The 18000-nt window shown below is 44.8% G+C and overlaps 1 protein-coding gene across 1 annotated transcript in view; it reads left to right on the plus strand.

Annotated features, from left to right (window-relative positions):
- Positions 1-6: 6 nt before the first annotated feature.
- The window catches only part of SLCO3A1 (solute carrier organic anion transporter family member 3A1), a 136423-nt gene continuing 118429 nt past the window's right edge, over positions 7-18000 (plus strand). Inside the window, exon 1 of the mRNA XM_033516968.1 lies at positions 7-98. Within this exon, the coding sequence (XP_033372859.1) occupies positions 66-98 (33 nt within the window). The 5' untranslated portion in view covers positions 7-65. The remainder of the gene's footprint in view (positions 99-18000) is intronic.

The following is an 18000-nucleotide window of genomic DNA, read 5'->3' on the forward strand; positions in this document are numbered from 1 at the left end:
GGCGGCGGAGGAAGGTCTCCTGCTTCTCCAGCATCCAGCTCTTCCTGGTGTCCGAGTGCGCCCTGATGCTGGCCCAGGGCACGGTGGGAGCCTACCTGGTGAGTGCGGCCGGCCCGCAGCCTCCCGCGCCGGCCGGGCTGAGCCGCGGGCGGGGAGCGCAGGGGAAGTTTCCCCGGCGCCGGGGCGGCTCTGCGGGCAGCCCCCCAGCCCGGGGAGGGGGTCAGGGCAGCCCGGCGTTCGGCGGCTGAAATGACTCAGCAGTGCCGAGGGGTCACCCACCCGCTGCCGCCCAACTTGTGCGGCCGGTCCGCGGCACTCGGAGCGCCCGGAGCGCGGCCATGCCCGGGGCGGGCTGGCACCGACGCCGGGCTCCGGCTGGCCGGACACTCGGCTCCAGCGCCAGCCTTTCCACTTCACACTGAATAAATACCGGCAGAAGCTAGTGTGGCATTTATTTCGTGCCTCCCGCGTTACCGCTTTCTCCTCATCCTCTTAAGTGATGCAGCGGTGCAAAGCGCAGCGGCCCCGAAAGTCCCGGTGCTGGGTACAGAACAATCCAAATAAGACTTTAGCGCTAAATCTGCATAGTGAGATGTGGTGTCAGAGGCAGAAGTGTAGTAGAAGAGTTGGGAAGATGTCCATACGGCTGTGCTTGTGCCTTGAAGTGTACAGCCTGTGGAAATGTTCTGCTTCCAGCAGATGTAAGTGTATAAATTTCTGTGATTTAAATTTCTCAAAATAGCTTGCTGGATTTGAGAATTATAGTTTCCATGGAAAAGAAATGTATTCGTAATCTCTGAGGCTTTTTGAGGCCATACACATAATATATTCTACAGTAAATGTAAGAACTCTGCATTTGGTACTTGTATTCAGTATTTAGCATTGCTTCTCTCACATGCTCAAACTACTTATGCAAATTTGTACTGAACGTGATCTATAATTTTTCAAGGTATGTGACTAAACTAACCATGGTTAATACTCCCTCTTAATAAGAAATGGAAATTAGAATTCATCTCCATATAATAAAACACAAGTTTAGTTTGAAGCATAGTTGTAATTCCAAGGGAAACTGCATCACATCTGATGAGATAAATTCGGCAGTCCCATACCCTAGGTGAAGTATACGTGGATATAACTTAATTTGTAGGTGCCTGGCAGGAACATGCCTGTTTCATGTGAGTAACACCTCAGTAAGTAAATACATTGTTTCCGATGAGTTACTTGCAAAATGAGCTGTCAGTGTGAATGAGTGTAGGATAATCCTTCCTCAAAGTAATAGTCAAGGAAGAGCCCACGGTTGATGTCACCCAGTGGGCACCGGTGTGCCAGGAATGTATGGATCTGCTAGAGGACTGTATATCAGCGCGCTTCGCTGGGGTGTTTCGCGTAGGATCAGCAGCATTAGTCCCTCGTGTGGCATTTTCCTCAAACTCCTTTGCATTGCTCACTCCTCACCAGTTTAGCATTTCTTTTCCTGTTCTCCCCAACTCCTGGGGTGTGCTTCATACCGGAGAGGCGTCGCTGCTCGTTTGGAGTGTTTCACACATGCCAGCCCCACTGCCTGGAAATGAGCACTGCGATTCCCAGAGTCCTCCCTCCTCCAAGGGATGAACTCGACTGAGGTGCTGCTGTCTCTGCTCTCTGCCTTTCCCCAGGTCTGTGTCCTGAGCAGCATGACAGTGTGTCCCATGGCCAGCAGGACTGGGCAGTGAGGGGAAAGAAAAAAAAGCAAACTAAACTCAAAACAATCCCTAGCATGCATAAGCAGTGGCCCAGCTGCACTGGGAAAGTGTTCCTCTGTTCCCTGTATAATTTATCTGCCGTCATTGCAAATGCCATGGAGCTCTTCATACAGTGAGCAGATGCAAATGTGGAATTGCCATTGCAGGGTGAATTTGTGCTCAAAGCAGACCTGCCCAGCGCTGTGCTTACAGGTGCTGCAAGGGACTGAGAGCACGAGCAGCAAAGATGCCTGGAGGACTTAATCCTTTTTGCAGACCGAGTGTCCTGTGGGGCCAAGGGCTGCTCTCGGGTGCTGCCATGGGGTGCAATCAGTGGAGGCACTGCAGAGTTGCCCAGGTGTAGCTGCAAGTGTAAATTCATTTGCTCGGGCCTCTGGGATGAGTGGGGCTCGGTGGTGGCTGCTGGGCTGCTCCCCCAGGGACAAATTAGCAGGCGAGACAAAGTGGAGAGCAAACAGAAAGACAGACAAATAGGGAGATGCTGCATAGGACAGGCACAGTGTGTAGTTCTGGGCAGTTGAATAAACTACTAATTTTAGCCTGTCAGCAGTGGGGGAGTTCTGTATTCATGTTTCTGCTTTCCTTGGCCACATGTGTGACTTTCCCTAGTTATTTGTAACTCAGGAAGAGAAACCTTTTTTTTTGCCTTATAGGGCGACAAGTTGGTTTCCTCAGATTTTGTCTTGTTTGGCACTGGGAGACCATGAGAGCAGAAACTCAGCTAGCTAAGAAAATAAGTCAGGGGCTTGGCTTCTCAGGAGTAATTGAAGAGCTCAGTTTGGATTGGGCTTTTATGTCAGTACATTTAGAAGTGGCTATTGTTATTTCTTTTTAGAGATGTAAAAACCTCCCATTTTCCATGTTCACTGCAATAGACTAGCAGCAACCGCTTGAATATATGCACAAAGTATACATTCATTCATTATGTGGTTTTTAAGCAAGGATCATTCACTTTTATTTGTTCATAAAACATTGTGCTTGCCAACAGGGCTTTATAAATAATAAATGCTGATAAAGATCTATATAAAGTCCAATTCTTTTCCCACAGAACTCAGCAGTGAAAATACCCCAGGATGCCAGCAGTAGATGTCTGTGTTTAAATAGTGCGATGTCTCTGAGGTTCTTCATGTGAAGTTTTAGGGAGTATTTGATCAATGTCACGTTCCAAAATATTTGTCTATTATTATGCTTGCTGTTTTCAAAATGCACTTGTTCCAAAATTACTTGGTGCCATATCCTGCATAGTTTATGCAAATACAAGCCTGCGCTGCTGCTTTAATTTCTGGGGCTGTTGAATACACCCTATTATTTGCATATTCGTGTAAGGTTTTGTGTACACATTTATTTGGCTTCATCTAATTACTCCTGCGTGCTTTTGGAAACTTGAATTTCCCAGCAACTGCAGTGGCAGTGGGGATAATGCTGCTCGTAGTCTGCAGGCATTCCTGCTGCGGAAGTTACTCAGGAATTTTGCAGTAACTTTTAAAAGCCCAGCTGATTTCCACCTGCAGTTGCTCTCCTGCAGCGCTGGGCAGTGGATTAAAGAGCTGAGGGTGAGTGGTGCAGATGGCACCAGGAGGGAAGGGCTGGAGCCTCTGTTCTCCAGCTGGAGCCTTTTGGGTGGATGCAGCAGTGTGATCAGTCATGCCAGCCGTGCAGCGATGAGGATTTCCATAGGGCTGATTCACATACCTTGGCAACACCTTGCTGCCTGTCTACCTCCCTCCCCGTGAATTCCTACGTGCGCTATATTTTGGAATATTTTCACTGGTAATAACGTTCCAAGTGCTCCTGGCGGTTCATCGCTGAGGCATTTCATCACCCTGCCAGTCAAATCTTTTGCCTAGCCAGTGGTGAAATCATTGCATGAGCAGAAGGCAGGGAGCTCTCGGTTTGACAGCCACAGTTTGTGGAGCAGGAGCGCAGTTTAATTTCTCTCCCTAGCCTTTAGCCTCCACTCGTTCTGGTTCAGACTGACCTAGTTGCAAGCATCCAACATCTGCCAAAGTCATGGGCTTCTTTAGATAAAGGGCATGCATATGGGAAGCGTGTTGGGAACCAGTTCTGTGGTGTGCTCTGGGGAGCTGTTTTTACAGAGCTTTACTGAGCTGTCTCTGTTTGCTACAGCTTTGAATGCAGCTATTCATGTGTTTTATCAAGTGATAGAGGATGACTGGCCTGAGCATGGGATGGAAAGGAAAATAATTGGTCCCTCCCAAGGAGGGTGCATTGGTGTTTGCGTGGGAATGAATGCCAAATTGTTTCTTGTTTTGCTGAATGAAAACTTTTGAGCCATGCTTAACTTCCTGGGGAGAGCTTTGCCCATGCAGCACTGCTTGACTGTAGCCCACAAAAACTCTCTGAACTAAGTGTCTGCAGTAAAATCAGTGCTGTGTGACTCCAGGTGAGAGTGTGTATGGGGTCTCTGGGTAAGGCTCCTTCTGTGCAGTTTTATTGCTGCTGAGGTTTGAGATATCAATGAAAACCTAGAAATTGCATCTTCAGGAGGAATATAAATATCAAAGATAAATACAGAAGTTAATCACCAAAGGGTTCCTGGTGGAACAGACAGAAGTAGGGGCCCTGTGTGATGAACTGCTGGGAGCTGAGGGGTTAACAGCAGAATCTGTCCCTTGGATTTTTTAAAGTTGTTTTGCTGTGCAACCCCTTTCTCTCCAAAGTTAAATATAACAAATACAATAATGTGTTCTGTGGTACAGACATGATCAAAACCTCCTTGAAATCTGGCAAGATCTGCATGGAGGATGTCATTAAAGTCAGTTTTTGGAATACTGCAGTGCTCCAGAGCTTTCTGTTGTCCTTGGTGCTGCACAATAGAATTTGCCTTTGTGTATTTGCAGTCTGAATGGATGGGGTGGGAGAAGTGTCACAGGTGGGGAAACTGAGGCAGAGATTAAGAGCTTGATTCTGTTTCTGAAGCTATTGATAAAACATTTGATGGGTTGGCAGCAGCAGAATCTGAATGGCTTAGGCATAGGCAGAGTTAACTACAAAAGCAGTTTTTCCTTTTTAATTTATTATTGTTTTTAATAAAGTATTTCTTTTCCTAGAATAAGAATCAGCTTGAAAATACTGCTTTCTTTTTTTTCTTCTCTCCATCCTCAGCTGTGCTAAGGAATAAATTAGCTGTAATGTTCATAATTTATTGGTCACTGGGGTAGTTAAAGGGGAAGAAACCCATGGAGTGAAAATAAACATTTTAGTGGGGATGAATATTGCCAGGCATTGGCTGGTTATTGCTTACCGTTCATTTTCCCTTAATATATCTTCGCTGGCAATGTTATTTCTGGAAAGTTGTTTCTAGTGTGCCTTTCCCATTAGAGAATATTGTCTGTTCTGCAGCTGAGTTGCACAGAAAGTTATTCTAAACTAGATCTTTTGACTACGTTCATATTTCTTCTCAAAGAAGCCTTTTGATATTTTTTGGGGGTCCTCTGACTGCAGGGTGGAGCAGAAGCCAGATCCAGCTCTGAGTTCTGATGCTTTCAGGCTCCTGTGGGGTGTGCATCAGGAGTGTGGCATGGACACATTAATATAAAAACTTTATTTAAAGTTATAGAAACAAATTCCAATCCAAGTGTGGATTTTGGAGTACCAAGAAAATTTGTTAACTGGCATGTATGAGTTGATTAGGAGAAAGGGTTATTTTTAATCTGCTACTAATAGATGAAACGGTGTAGAGGTAACATGCTTATCTCTTACATTATGTATTAGGTGAAATTTGCAATTTACAGTCTGATGTCTTCTTGGTTAAATGCATTTAAAGGCAAAATGCACTTGGATGTCTAAATGTGGACTAATTGATTTTAGTGTTTCTATTATTTTTTAACAGAAAGTTTGGCAGTTCTTGCATTTCTCTGTAAGGGCCAAGTGATGTTTGTAAGCCCTGAAAGAAAGAACGGTTAGAAATGTCCATCATAAAACCAAGGTCTCATTTCTTCTGGCCAGCCTTTGCTTCCAGAATCCCTCCAGCTCTTGCAGGGTGCTTGTGTGACAGGCTCTGTGTGGTTTAATGGCTGCAGTGTTCCTGCAGCTGAGGTTTAAAGGGATCTTGGATTAGAGCAGAGAATGCACTGGTTTGAAAGGCTGTGCCATTTGTGTTTAGGAACTTTATGCAGTGTGATTCTTCAGGTCCTGTAGCCCCTGTCCCAGAGAGAGCTCAGTGGAGCTGTGATCCCTGCCCATCTCTGGCACCCCTGTTTCCCAGAAAGGGCTGTCTATCAGGTTTGTATGGGCTTTATTTTCCCTTACTTTCAGGATATTGTAAAGGACCAACAGCCAACTTCTGTCTGCTACAGGAATGTATATTTATTGCTTCAGAAGGGTTATTCTGCAGTTCAAGAAGAATTTATCCTCTGTGTATTCTAATTCTTACTTGTAGACTCCTTGGTCTCCTGCTGTTCCTTCACAGGAAGATGAAACAATTGCAAACTATTTAGTGGGTGAGGTTGCACCTTGGATGAATTAGTGTAGCTTTGTCTCCTGATCAACACCAGACAAAGCTACAAATGTTGTATTTTAAGCATCAAACAAAGAAGTTGAAATAAACGTGATAGTACTTTGTGTAGTATCTGCTTTAAGTGCTCCAGTGAAGTTTGGAAGACTTAATTTTTCCTATTGCACAGAAAAATGGGCCAGTGATTTTGATTTACAAGGCTTCATTATAGCTCTGCAGCAAAACCAGGACTAGAACCCCAAGAGTCCTGTCTCCAGGTCACCTTGGAACAACCACTAGATGCTCTGTCTCTTTGTAGAGAGGCAGTGCAAAGCAAATAGTGGTGTCTGCTCCACCGAGGGGAGATTTCTCAGTGCCTGCTCCATGTGCTGTCAATAGGATCAATAGTGATTGCAGGCTGTTCAGGAAGCTCCTGGGGTGTCTGGCACTCCTCCCATCCGTGCTGGGAGGGCTCTGCCCACTTATGGGAAGCATTCTGTAGCGTTCAGAGAGCTGGTCCCTGCATCCAAGCTGTTTCTGTTTGAGAGGATGGAGAAAAGGAATGTTCCTTTTCCCCAGATGTAAAGCAGATATGCTGTTGTAACCATACAGAGGTAAGGACCTAGAGCACAGGTCTGGATCTGCCTCTCCTCACTCAGCAAACTAGGAAACACATCAGAACTAAAATCAGATTTTCTAAGCTCTCCAGTTAGCATATTTTTTTTTTTTTTCTCAGCCTTATTCTTGATGTGCTTCAGCATTTTGCCACCTGAGTATTCCCTGCTGAAGTGAGGCAGGCAGCCCCCTCCTGCTATTGCACAGTGCCCACTGAATTGGAGTTGAAGATCTTTTACTGAGCTTCTGCTGCAGCAGTGCCTGAGCACTATCATTTATTTTAGATGACTGCAGTGCAAAAGGAAAATACTTGTTTCTGGTTTGCTTGAATGTTTATCATCATTGTTGTTTTCAAGAAAAAAAGGAATTTGCTTGTTGCCTCTCCCTTCATAGCAGCCTTTGAAAACCTGACCAAGCAGCCAGCTGATTTCCCTGTATTTGTTTTATTGCCATCTTGGTGTATGCAGCTATCACCTGGATGATTTTTGTGTGTTTGCAGGCACAGTGGCTCTTAGATGAGGGCTGGTGTGGGAGCACAGGAGTTGTTATTCCATGCTACAACTGTTTCCTGGGCAAGGATTGTTGGAACTGACTTATTTTTAATATTTTTTGAAACACCAGGCTGTTCACCAGTATAATTCATAATTCCTTAGTTTACAGAAAATGAAAAAAAAAAGACTTTAAATTGAGTTTTATGGTGTTCCATCAAATGAAGTTTTTGACAGAACCTGGAATTCAGTTGTATTGAGGTATTCATGACTCACCCAGTTTCTGAAGCAGCTGTGGCAGGTTTGTTTTTTGGTGCTTTGATGTTTGTGTCTGAATCCAACATTTCCTTTAGTTGTTTTTTATTTAAAGGCAGCTACAAACACTGCCATAAGGAAACTGAAAGCTTGGCTGTTGAGAAGAGATGTGTGGTGTGGGTGTGGAAGAATACAGAAACCTTTCAGAAATGTTTCACTTTTCATTTTTCAAAGATGAATAGTGGTATATTTGTGGCATACTTCTTTTTTTTTTTGTCCCCCACTGAAAGACTTTTGGCTGAATTGAAATCAGCATTGGGTTTGGATGAATATAGAAGAATCCCCCTTAAAATGCATGTTTCATGTGTGTATTTTAGGATGATACCTAACATTTTAAGGCCTGGAGAACATGAAACAATGTGGAATTGCTTTCCAGTGGAGGGTGGCAGGTAGTGGTGCCCTCTGCATTACTAAAACAGAGGAATTTCTCTATGGTTTTATGTTTAAGGTGAAAAGTAAGTATTTTTCCTGATGTCCTCTTGGAACATGTGTTAGATGGAGCTTTTCAAGCTCTCAGTTGGCAGGAGCACCTATGTTCAAACACAGCATGGCCAGGGGATAGCAGTGGTGGGCCTGTTTGCCACAGCAGGACAGAGTTCTGAGTTTTCTGTAGTTTCAGATTTATTTCATCCCTTTAATTCTCCAAAGGAAGAACAGGGAGTGAGAAAACATAGTAACTTAATAGTTTTGCAACCTGTCCTGTTAAACAATGAATGGTATTTGTTTTCTCTGGTGGAACTTTACCAGGAAGGGCTGCAGAAAGATTGTCTGGAGTTCATGTTTTTTATTTCTGAAAAGGAGGATATGAAATAATTGCTACCTCTTTCCACTTCTCAGCTTCGTGCAAACATAGTTTGGCACATCATTAGCAGGAGACCAGAGCTTTGCTTGGGAGCATTTTGGTGCTGAAATGTGGACTAAACCTCAGGCTTTGGCTTGAAAGGAATCTCTGAAGGGAGCTGCAGGTGGACTGCAATGTGCCTTGCATGGGACAGTAGCAGAGCAAGTCCCTGTACCTCTGAAAAGCACCAGAGGTGGATGTGCTCATGTGCCTGTCTGCACTGAGAAATGCCAAGAGAGAAGAGGGCAAGCATTTAAAACTTTCCAAGGGAGAAGCTAAAATACTGACTGAAAGAAAATTATTTTGAAAAACACCAAAGGGGAATGCCTCTGGTGGTGTCCTATGGCTTCTTGTACCCTGCTGATAAGTATCAGTTGGCTGGAAACATGCTCAGTTCTCATCCTGGCATGGTCTGAGTGTTGTATGATGATGCATTGAGGTGCCAAATTAGGGATGGATCCTTTCTTATGCAGTAATTTGGAAAGAACAGAAAAATTTCAGTATATAACTAAGGTTTGATTTTTAAGGAGGAAATACTTAAGACTTCCAGTTTTTCAGTCCTTACAGTCAATACAGCTTGCTTCTCATCATCTGACTGAGCTGCAGGAAGAGCTTTAATTGTTGTGATTTAGGAAAGCTATTTTCTTCAAGTTATTTTTCAAACTTTAACACTTTTCTTGTTAAAGGGTGTCCACCTAGCTTGGTGAGATGTTGTGGTAGTGTGTTAACCTTGGTCTGCAGCCAGATCCTCACCCAGCTTCTCTCTCACTCCCTGATCAACACAGAGGGGGCAGAAAATGAGGTGAAAAAGCTTGTGGGTTGAGATAAAGCAATTACTGTCAGGGATAAAACAGACTTGACCTGGGAAAATTAATTTTCATTGCCAGTTAAAATAGATTTAGATGTTTAAAACAAAGCCAAAATTCAAAACACCATATTCCCACCATCCCACCCCTTTTTTTTTCCCCCTAGGCTCTCTGGGAGTATGTCTCTATCAGATCCTCCCTGTGCTCTGCTGGGAGAGCATCCACCCTCGCCATGAGCTAAAGTAAGCCATTAATCATGTTTGAGCACTGATGTGCTCTTTGCAGAAGTGTTGGCTGCTGTTGTGTAAATGGTTTCCCCTGTGCTTGGATCCTGACTGCACTTAGTGATCACTTACTGGTTTTTGTCCCACTGGGCAGCAAGGTTCAGCCCAAGGAGAAGCAAAACTTGGTGGTGTTCTTTCTGTCCTGCAGGCACTGTCTGTAAAATGTGATTTTTGTGGGACTCAGCCTTCCCATAGCCTGTGCCAAATGCTGTAGCTTGTGGTAGAGAAAGTGCTGGACGTACAGGCCCTTTCTGAGAAATAGTGGGCAGTGTTTTTAGGGCTTACCAGCAAAGGAAAACTGTGGGTTTTGTTTTTGTCTTGTCCAGCGTACAGGGCTGAGAGTGGTTAATTACAATGGGCCTTTCAGCCTCTGCATGAGATGCACACTTTGTTTCCTGCTGCCTATGGCTAGTTATAATGCAGGTCCTTATGTCTGAAGTCAGTGCAGCTGCTGGCTGAGGGACAGGAGCTTCAGCTGAAGGGATGCCTTGTCTAGGGGTGCTTGTTTGTGAAGGGCAGTGGTGGCTGTTTGGGTGATCCTGGAGATGGTCTCATCCAAGGTGCTCAGTGCAAGGAATGCCCACTGAGCTCAGCTGTGTTCCTGCAGGAACCTGCCTTGTCTTGTGGTCTCCAGCTCTGGTCCAAAGAGGGGTGCTTGGACCACAAGTTTCTATTTTAGCTATCAAAATGTGATACCAAAACCACATGGCTGCTTGGGTCAGCCCTTGGGTCACAATGCAACCTAAATAATCGTCTAGGTTGGGTTTTGGGTTTTCTTAGTTCTCTTTCTATAGTCTGTGATATTTAATACTATTAAAAAATTGTAACTCAAAGGAGCTGCTTAGGGTTACTGAAAAGGTTTCCCACAATCTTTGGGATTCAAAGACTACCAGCTTCAGAGAGCTTGAGAGCAAATGCTGAAAGTTTTCAGGTATTCCATGGAGCTAGATAAACCATTCACTTAGGTGAGTTAATTTGCCTAATTGAGGCCTCTTCTGCATTGACAAATCACTGTGTGAATGAGTGGATTCCAAAATCAGCCTGGGAGTTATTTGATAGCTACTGAAGTAAAGCCACACTAGCAAGCCATGTGCTAGAGGCACAGTTTTATGGGTTTGCTGTGTCATTTGGCACAAGGTTTCTCAGATGCTGACCATGTACAGAAGTTCAGTGTTTTCCATGGCTTAGGATGCATCAAGGCTCCTGTGTTGCACTTAATCTCAGTTCTTGCACTTAGCAAGAAGGCAGAAGTTTAAATTTTTTTCTTGCTTTTTCTTTTGGAAGCATTTGGGCCTTATGGTGTAGCCTCCCTTATTTAAGATGGCATTCATTGATTTGAATTATTCAGCTTAATTCAGTGCTGGACAAGCTTTTTGCCAGAATTTTTATTTTGCCTTCTTATTTAAATAGATCCCTAATGAATTACTGGAGCTGTATATAATGACTCTTGGGAAATACTGGATGCAGCCTCTAGAATCAGTTCTGTGTGTTTTCAGATTGCAAACTTTTGAAGTCTATCCCTGAACAGTGCCCAGGGTCCCCTGTCATTATCCAAGTTTTCCAGATACTCCCACATTAATAGACTGCATCTTTGGTATCTGTGGGCAGCTATGCAGTGAGCAGTTGGTTAGCAGGGTAACAACTGGGAGATAAACCTGGATGCAGAGTTCTTTCTGGGATTTGGTATAGGGTTGTGTGGTCTCATGCATGGAAGTTTTTTTTTTCCCAGGCTCTCCTATAGTGTTTCCAGTAAATACTTCTGTATCTCCATGTTCAAACTGACTTGCTCTGAGTTGGCTTTACAGCTGGGGAGAGTGGTTGGCCAAAAGGGACAAAAATGTTCTGAAAATAGCTTGTGGCAAAGTGTGGTCTTCTGCTTTAGCTAACCAGGTCTTTTGACATGAATGGAGTGTGTCTGGTTACTTCAGTACTTGAACCCAAATTACTGTTGATCAAGTCTTTATGGATTTCTGTAAGGGATCACTCTGAGGCCTCAAGGAATGGGATCTTTAAGAGGTGCTCAGAACTTCACTACACTGGAAGTGCAAAAGAAACTAAAATAACATTTGATTTCTTCTTTTTTTACCCCATATAGTTCATAGATTCAGACACTTTCAATTTGATTCTCAGCATCCTAATTGTGTTCAGAACTCTGGGTATCCAGACAGTGTCACAAAATATTAGGTTCATGGAGTGTTTCCAGGAGTCTTGTCACTGTGTATTTCCCCGACTTCCTCCTCACCCCCACTGTTCAAACTCAGAGATTAAATTATGGAGGAACAGCAACTTGATTCCTCTGAACCAGTACTGGTGAGGTAGATTCTCTTGATGGTGGCATCTTGGCAGGAATAGAGGAACATTCCTGCCACATGTGGGTAATGTTTTCAAGCTAAGCTCTTACTTTGCAGCTGGCTGTCCTCACCTGTCATGTCCAGACTGACTCCATCAGTCTAGACCAATATTTGTGCCCAGAGAAATCTGGATTTCTTCACATTTGGACAATGTGACATGTGGCAGACTTGGGAGAGGATGGCTTAGCCCATGGGGTAATGCTTGCTGGCTGAGGAACAGCTATTATTTGTATTTTGTGGTGAAGGTGCAAATCAGGCATGCCTGGGCTTATTTCCTGGCTTTGTCATGGACATCTCCAAGCCTTCTTTGGGCTTTTTCAATCAACAAATGTGCTGCCTGTGCTGTCATCAAGTTCCATGGTCATCTGGTGATCTAGGGCTCTGAGCTGCTCCAGTGATGGTGACTGGGATGAAAGAGGCCCCAGGCTTGGGCCCTGAACCGGGTCTCTAGCAGTTATCACAACTAAATTAATAAATGGGGTGGTAACTTTGTGCTGTTCTACCTGTGATGATGCTGCCTTGCTGCTGAATGGTTTCCTTCCCTCCTTCCTTCACACCTGCCTGAAATGTCAGGACTGAAACATTTAGCCTTTTGCAGTTTGAGGCTTGACTAGAAAAGAGTGCTTTACACACTCTTTGGTAAGTGATGGATTTTAAAAGAGCCTGAGGGTGTTATTTTCAAGGATGTTTTCTGAGCCATACTGTCATTGACAGAAGTGACTTACTCCAAGTGTCTCTTTGAAAATGGGGCTCTTGTTCCAAAGCCACTAAAGCGCTTTTGAAAAATATCCTTCCCTGTTACTGACTCAGTGGTGTCTAGCTTCCTTTAAAGCAGGGCAGAATTAGAGTCTAAATGTTATGTGCCTGGCTAATAAATTGTATTGTAATTAGTACCTTGGGGAGGCAGGAACCAGGGAGAAGCTGAGTATAAAGAGAATTAACTTCATGTAGAAGCTGTCTGCAAAGGATGAGTGAAGAACTGGAAGAAGATGAAAATGTGGGATTTGAAGTGGCTGTGGAGGTTGAGAGAACCCAGACTGGGAAAGTTCAAGGAGAGAAGAGAGAGCGCTCATGTTGGCTGCAGTAACCATTAGTTAGTGGATGTCTCTGGCTTTGTGTAGAATGCTGAATGTTGAATTCCCACTCTCTAGTGCCTAAATGATGGATTCCTCCCAGAATTTGGTATGTCCCTAGGAGCGGTGATCCTCTGTGGGAACCCCTCTCCTATTGTGCTTTTGCTTGTGTCAGACTCTGATAGGTAAATAGAAGAGGTGAGAACTTGTGTTTTCCTTGCATGTGCTCATTAAAGTTTTTCAGGGTCTGGTGATTCTACAGTAAATAGATTTAAGATCACCTTCAAACCATGACTTGCCTGTTTACACCATGGCTCTCCTTGCTCACCTCCCAGCCTGCCTCTCCCTTTAGTGAGAAGTTTGGCAACAGCCAGCACAAGGTTCCTGTTTGTACCCTTGGCACTGCACAGAAACACAGTGAAAAGGAGAAATGAGTTGTTTGTGAACAGCTTTGTAGGAGGGTGTTAGTTAGCAAGGCAGCAGGGTGACACGGACAGTGCTTGTGTGGGCAGCAGGGTGTGAGGTGGGGATAAGCAAGCAGCACATGTGGCTCTGGGGCAAGCTTGGGGTGTTGCTGGTTGGGTGCTAGAGAGACCCCAATTCCACGTGCAGAACTTTACAGTGATTCAGTATTTCTTTTATGAGTTGTCACAAAGTGCTGTGGAATGGCAGAACAATGTGGCCATTTTGTTGTTTCCCTTTTAAATGGCTTCCTACATCCCAAGGCGTACTAAATTTAAGCATTTGATGCGCTGGTTGATGAGAAAAGCCTCAAACTTCTCCCTAAGCCAAATTCCCATTTGCTGCAGCCAGGCATCCTTTCTGCTGGATGGGGAGTAGAGCAAAAGAGATAGCAGAAGAGGAGAAAAGTAGTAGGGCTTGTCAGGAAAGCTCCTCTCCCAGCACACAGCCTTTATATAATCACCGTTGTCCTCCAGCCGTGAAAACTGAACTCAGCTTCCTTCAAAGCTTTTATTAATGCTGCCTCTGAGTGTCCTGCCTGTGTCACTTCTGCCCTGGTTCATGGGAATGCTTCAGCAACCAGCTCCACAGGCCTTGCTGCTTCATCTGCACTGTGGCACAGCTCAGGTGCAGCCCTTAGCCCCAAGTTCAGCTCATGATCATAAATTAAGATAACGTGAAGCCCTTCACGTGACAGGTTTCCTCATCAGGCTTGCATTATGGTTTCTGCATGGTAAGTGCCCTGTTTATAGCAGAAAGCCTTCTCTGCAGGCAAGGAAGTGTTGTGTTAGGAAGTGTTTTATTAAATGAACAAGCAAACCTGCATTCAGCTGTGGAGGTGGAGAAGGGAGGGTGTTGCAGTGTGACAGCTTGGGATTGTGCCTCTCCAGTGGTAGTACACAGTCCATGTGGTAGTATATAGGAAGGGGGATTTTTCCTGTTAAGAGTCTTCCAGGGACATGAATTTCATCTCCTCCTCTCAGCTGGAACCCAGCATGATGGTGCCCATTTTGCAGAGTTCCAGCCCCATGTATGAACCTTGCTGCCAGTTCTGTATGTGGCTGGGAGTGCTATAGGGGCCTACATTTAAATTATACACTTTGAATTCCTTTTCATCTGGCTTTGTACACCTACTTGCTGGCCACAGGAAAAAAGAAAAGAGATCCATAATGTGTCAGAGATGTTCCAGCAGCTTTCCCTTGGCTGTTTACTTTGACAGAGAGATTGTCTGCCCCTGCTCACCAGCCCCTGCTGCGCACTTATTCCACATGGAATTCTTCATCCTCCAGGTCTGAAATGTGCCAGCAGCGCTGTTCTGTGCTACAGTTTTTAAAGCATGCAGAAATGCAGCTACAGGGTTGAGGTTTGTGCTTCTTTGCATGTTTATGATGTGTTATTTGGCTGCCAGGGAAAATGACATAACATTTAAAAATAAGTAAGGATTCAAATATCTACTGGCTCTGTTGTAAGTGTGCTACTCAAGGAAAGTTTGTGCTAAAAATGGGTTCTGGCACTGGGTGTTTTTATGTAGATACCTTGTCAGGGACTAAAATACCACCTGCTTTCACACAGTGAGGTCAGTATTGAACAGCAGACTTGGAGGCAGAAAGCTTGTGTGGACACAAGTCTGTGGTTGTGATTATAGTATCGCTGTAGGCTGGGACTTTAAAAGGTTAAGAAACTAGATTTTGGCTGTGGTGTGCATCTCTTCCAGAGCAGCAGAAAAAGCCTTTCGAGTTCTGCTGAGGCAGGTCTGTGTGGCCTGGCTCTGTACCTGGGTCTGCTCTGAGCTGTTGGTGACTCAGGCTGACTTTCCATGATGAACGTGAGGGGGTAGCTGCAAATAACACCCCAGAGATCTTTTTGTTCACACTGCTGTAAATGGGGCACTGCGCCTGCCCTTCCTCGGGAGAGCTGGGAAAGGGGGTCAGCCCATTGTGTCCCATGCAGGATCTGAAGGAAGAAGATGAGGAAGGTATTAACTGCCCTGCCTGCGTGGCTGTTTGTGCAGTGAGTGCCTGGCTTAGAGGTTGGGTTTTTATGCAGTGTATTTGGTCTGGGTGGATCCCAGTTTCACCAGAGCAGTGGAAAATGCACATTTACCTTTCAGAAGCAGGTGGCTTTTTTTCTGGTTTAAGCTATTTTGAAACAAACTGTGGCTTTGCACTGATGTATCTACTTCTGACCAAACAGGATATGTTCCAGGGGTGCTGAGTACTCTTTGCTCTGTTTGCAGTGTGCAACAGCCTGGAGCATCACTGTGTTTGTGGCACAGCTGTGAAACCCTGCGAAAGGTGCCCAGGTACACTTGTTTTGTGCCTTGTGTGTTGGCCAAGGGCCAGTGGCACAGGATGCTGTGGCTGCTGAAATGTGGTGAGGACATGCACAGTGGGCTACAAGAGATGGCAGGAAAGTTTTCTGCTCAAAGCCAGAGAGAAGTACTTTGCCAAAAATGTGTGCCTTGCCTCAGCTAGAAGTGTGATGTGCTGTTTCTCTTGCTGCATGGTGCAGTACCCTCTCTTCTCAGGACCTGAAAATCCTGACCTTGAACATGTGCTTAATTTGGATTGTGTCAGTAACCTCAGAGCTGGTCACTAGAATATGAAATGAATTTTTCACACCAGTGAGGCACAGATCCAAGCTGCAAACTCCTCATGGCACCAGTACAGTAACTTGCAGATTTTTCGAGTGCTGGCCTAGAAACAGCACAGGCACATGCAGCAAGAGCCAAGCTAATAACACCCTACTTTCAGCAGGGGTTCAGCTGTGACATCCATTATCCCTGTCATGTGAATGCAAATTTCTATGCAGGGATGATTTCCAGACCTTGAGCAGAGCCAGCTTGGGTGTGTTCGTATCACCACCTTTTTTTTGCTTTCCCTTATGTTCGTGTGCCCAAAGCCAGCACAGGTGTTGGCATCTGCAGTGAAAATGTATTTTAAGTTTCTACTGACTGGACCAGGAAAGGTGTCCAAACAAGTGATCAGCAGCCTGAGACAGGAGGTCCTGATGCCCTCATTAATTCAGTGGGGTGAGGAGCAGAAAGAACAGCTGTTGCCTGGGTTTGGACAAAAGGCATTAAAGTTGTTGCCCTCTTCCCAGCCATCTGATGGGGAAGGAGCAGGAAAAATGCCAAGGAGGTGGCTGCCCTGTAAAGTTTGTAAAACTTGTAGAAGTTTGGCTCAACCGCAAGTGATCCATCTCAAGGCTGGAACTGTGGAGCAGGAGGATGTCAGAGCAGAAGATCAGTAGTGCTCCCTTGGGTTTGAAGCCTGAGCCTGGTGGCTGTGGGAAGGAGGGTGACCGAGCCCCTGGGGACCAGCTCTACAGAAGATCTGTGAAGTCTCCCAGTGATGGGATCACATTTTCCCCATCCTGCACAGCTTCTGGAAGAGAGGACAGGGTGACACCTGAAGAAGTGGGTGGACACACCTGGAAGGTGCAGCACTTCTGGCATGGTCCCTTAGGCTTTTCAAGGAATCTTGTGTTTCCCAGCTCTGTAATGGAGACTGTGGGAGATGGTTTGTGTTTGTTTTCCTTTGGGAACTTAGTTGCCAGGCAATTATTTTACACCCTGTAGCACTGCAGACATGTCTCTTCAAGTCCAATCTCTTACCACATAACTGAGAAAATGTATTTTACATTAAAAAGAAGCCTTTTGAAAAGGCCCTTCAGGCATAAAGTCAATGTGTTTTCTATATATAACCCAGTATTATTAGTACAATGAACTTAACTGTAGACTCTGTGGGTGAATATGACTTGATCATTGGAGATACGAACAATATGATATTCATTTTCAATGTACTGTGTCTCTGACTCCATAACAGTGCTCCCAGCCTTCAGTTCATTTCTTAGTGATAAACTGGGGCAATAGGGTAAAGCAGGTCTGCGGATTGTATTTTTGCTGAGCACTAATATAAAATAAATGGCCTATAGAGAAAACAAATTTACCTTGGTTCAGAAAGGCTGAAGTCTGTAGATTTGGGACAGACAGGAATGATGAATGTGAGCATGTATTATTGAAATAAGTGCAGAATGGCACGGCATAAGCTTCCTTGGATTTAGTTACAAAAATTGCAATACAAATTGCTTTGGCTGGAAAATTTTAAGGTGGTGATTGATTTCTTTTTCTTTGATATGGGTCATTTATCACTGTGTGCATTATTTGAGACATTTTCCTTTTTTAATCATTGAAGAGAGTTTTGGGGTGGTGTTAGGAGGCCCCTTTAGCCCAGGCCTGTTTGATATCAGTCATCTGATCCAAATGTGTGTGTGCAGCCTGGCGTGGCTCAGTAAGAGAAGGAGACAGTGCAAACATGCTACAGGTTTTAATCACTTCTAGTTGTTGTATGTTGCAGTGTGTTCACAGAAAGCCAGAAGGCTGGGTTACGTGATCTTTTCTAGATGCCCAGCCTGCTTTCTCCGTGAGCAAGGAGTGCAGCTGCCCAAACTGGTGTAGTTTTCAGTGATCCAGTTGACTGATCTGGTATAGACCCAGTCTGGAGGAGCATGAATTTGTGGAGAAACAGCAGCCACGCAGTTAATCTGTCCAAGAGCTACATCTTAG

This window comes from Parus major, chromosome 10, assembly GCF_001522545.3.
Source record: "Parus major isolate Abel chromosome 10, Parus_major1.1, whole genome shotgun sequence".
In the NCBI taxonomy this organism is placed as follows: Eukaryota; Metazoa; Chordata; class Aves; order Passeriformes; family Paridae; genus Parus; species Parus major.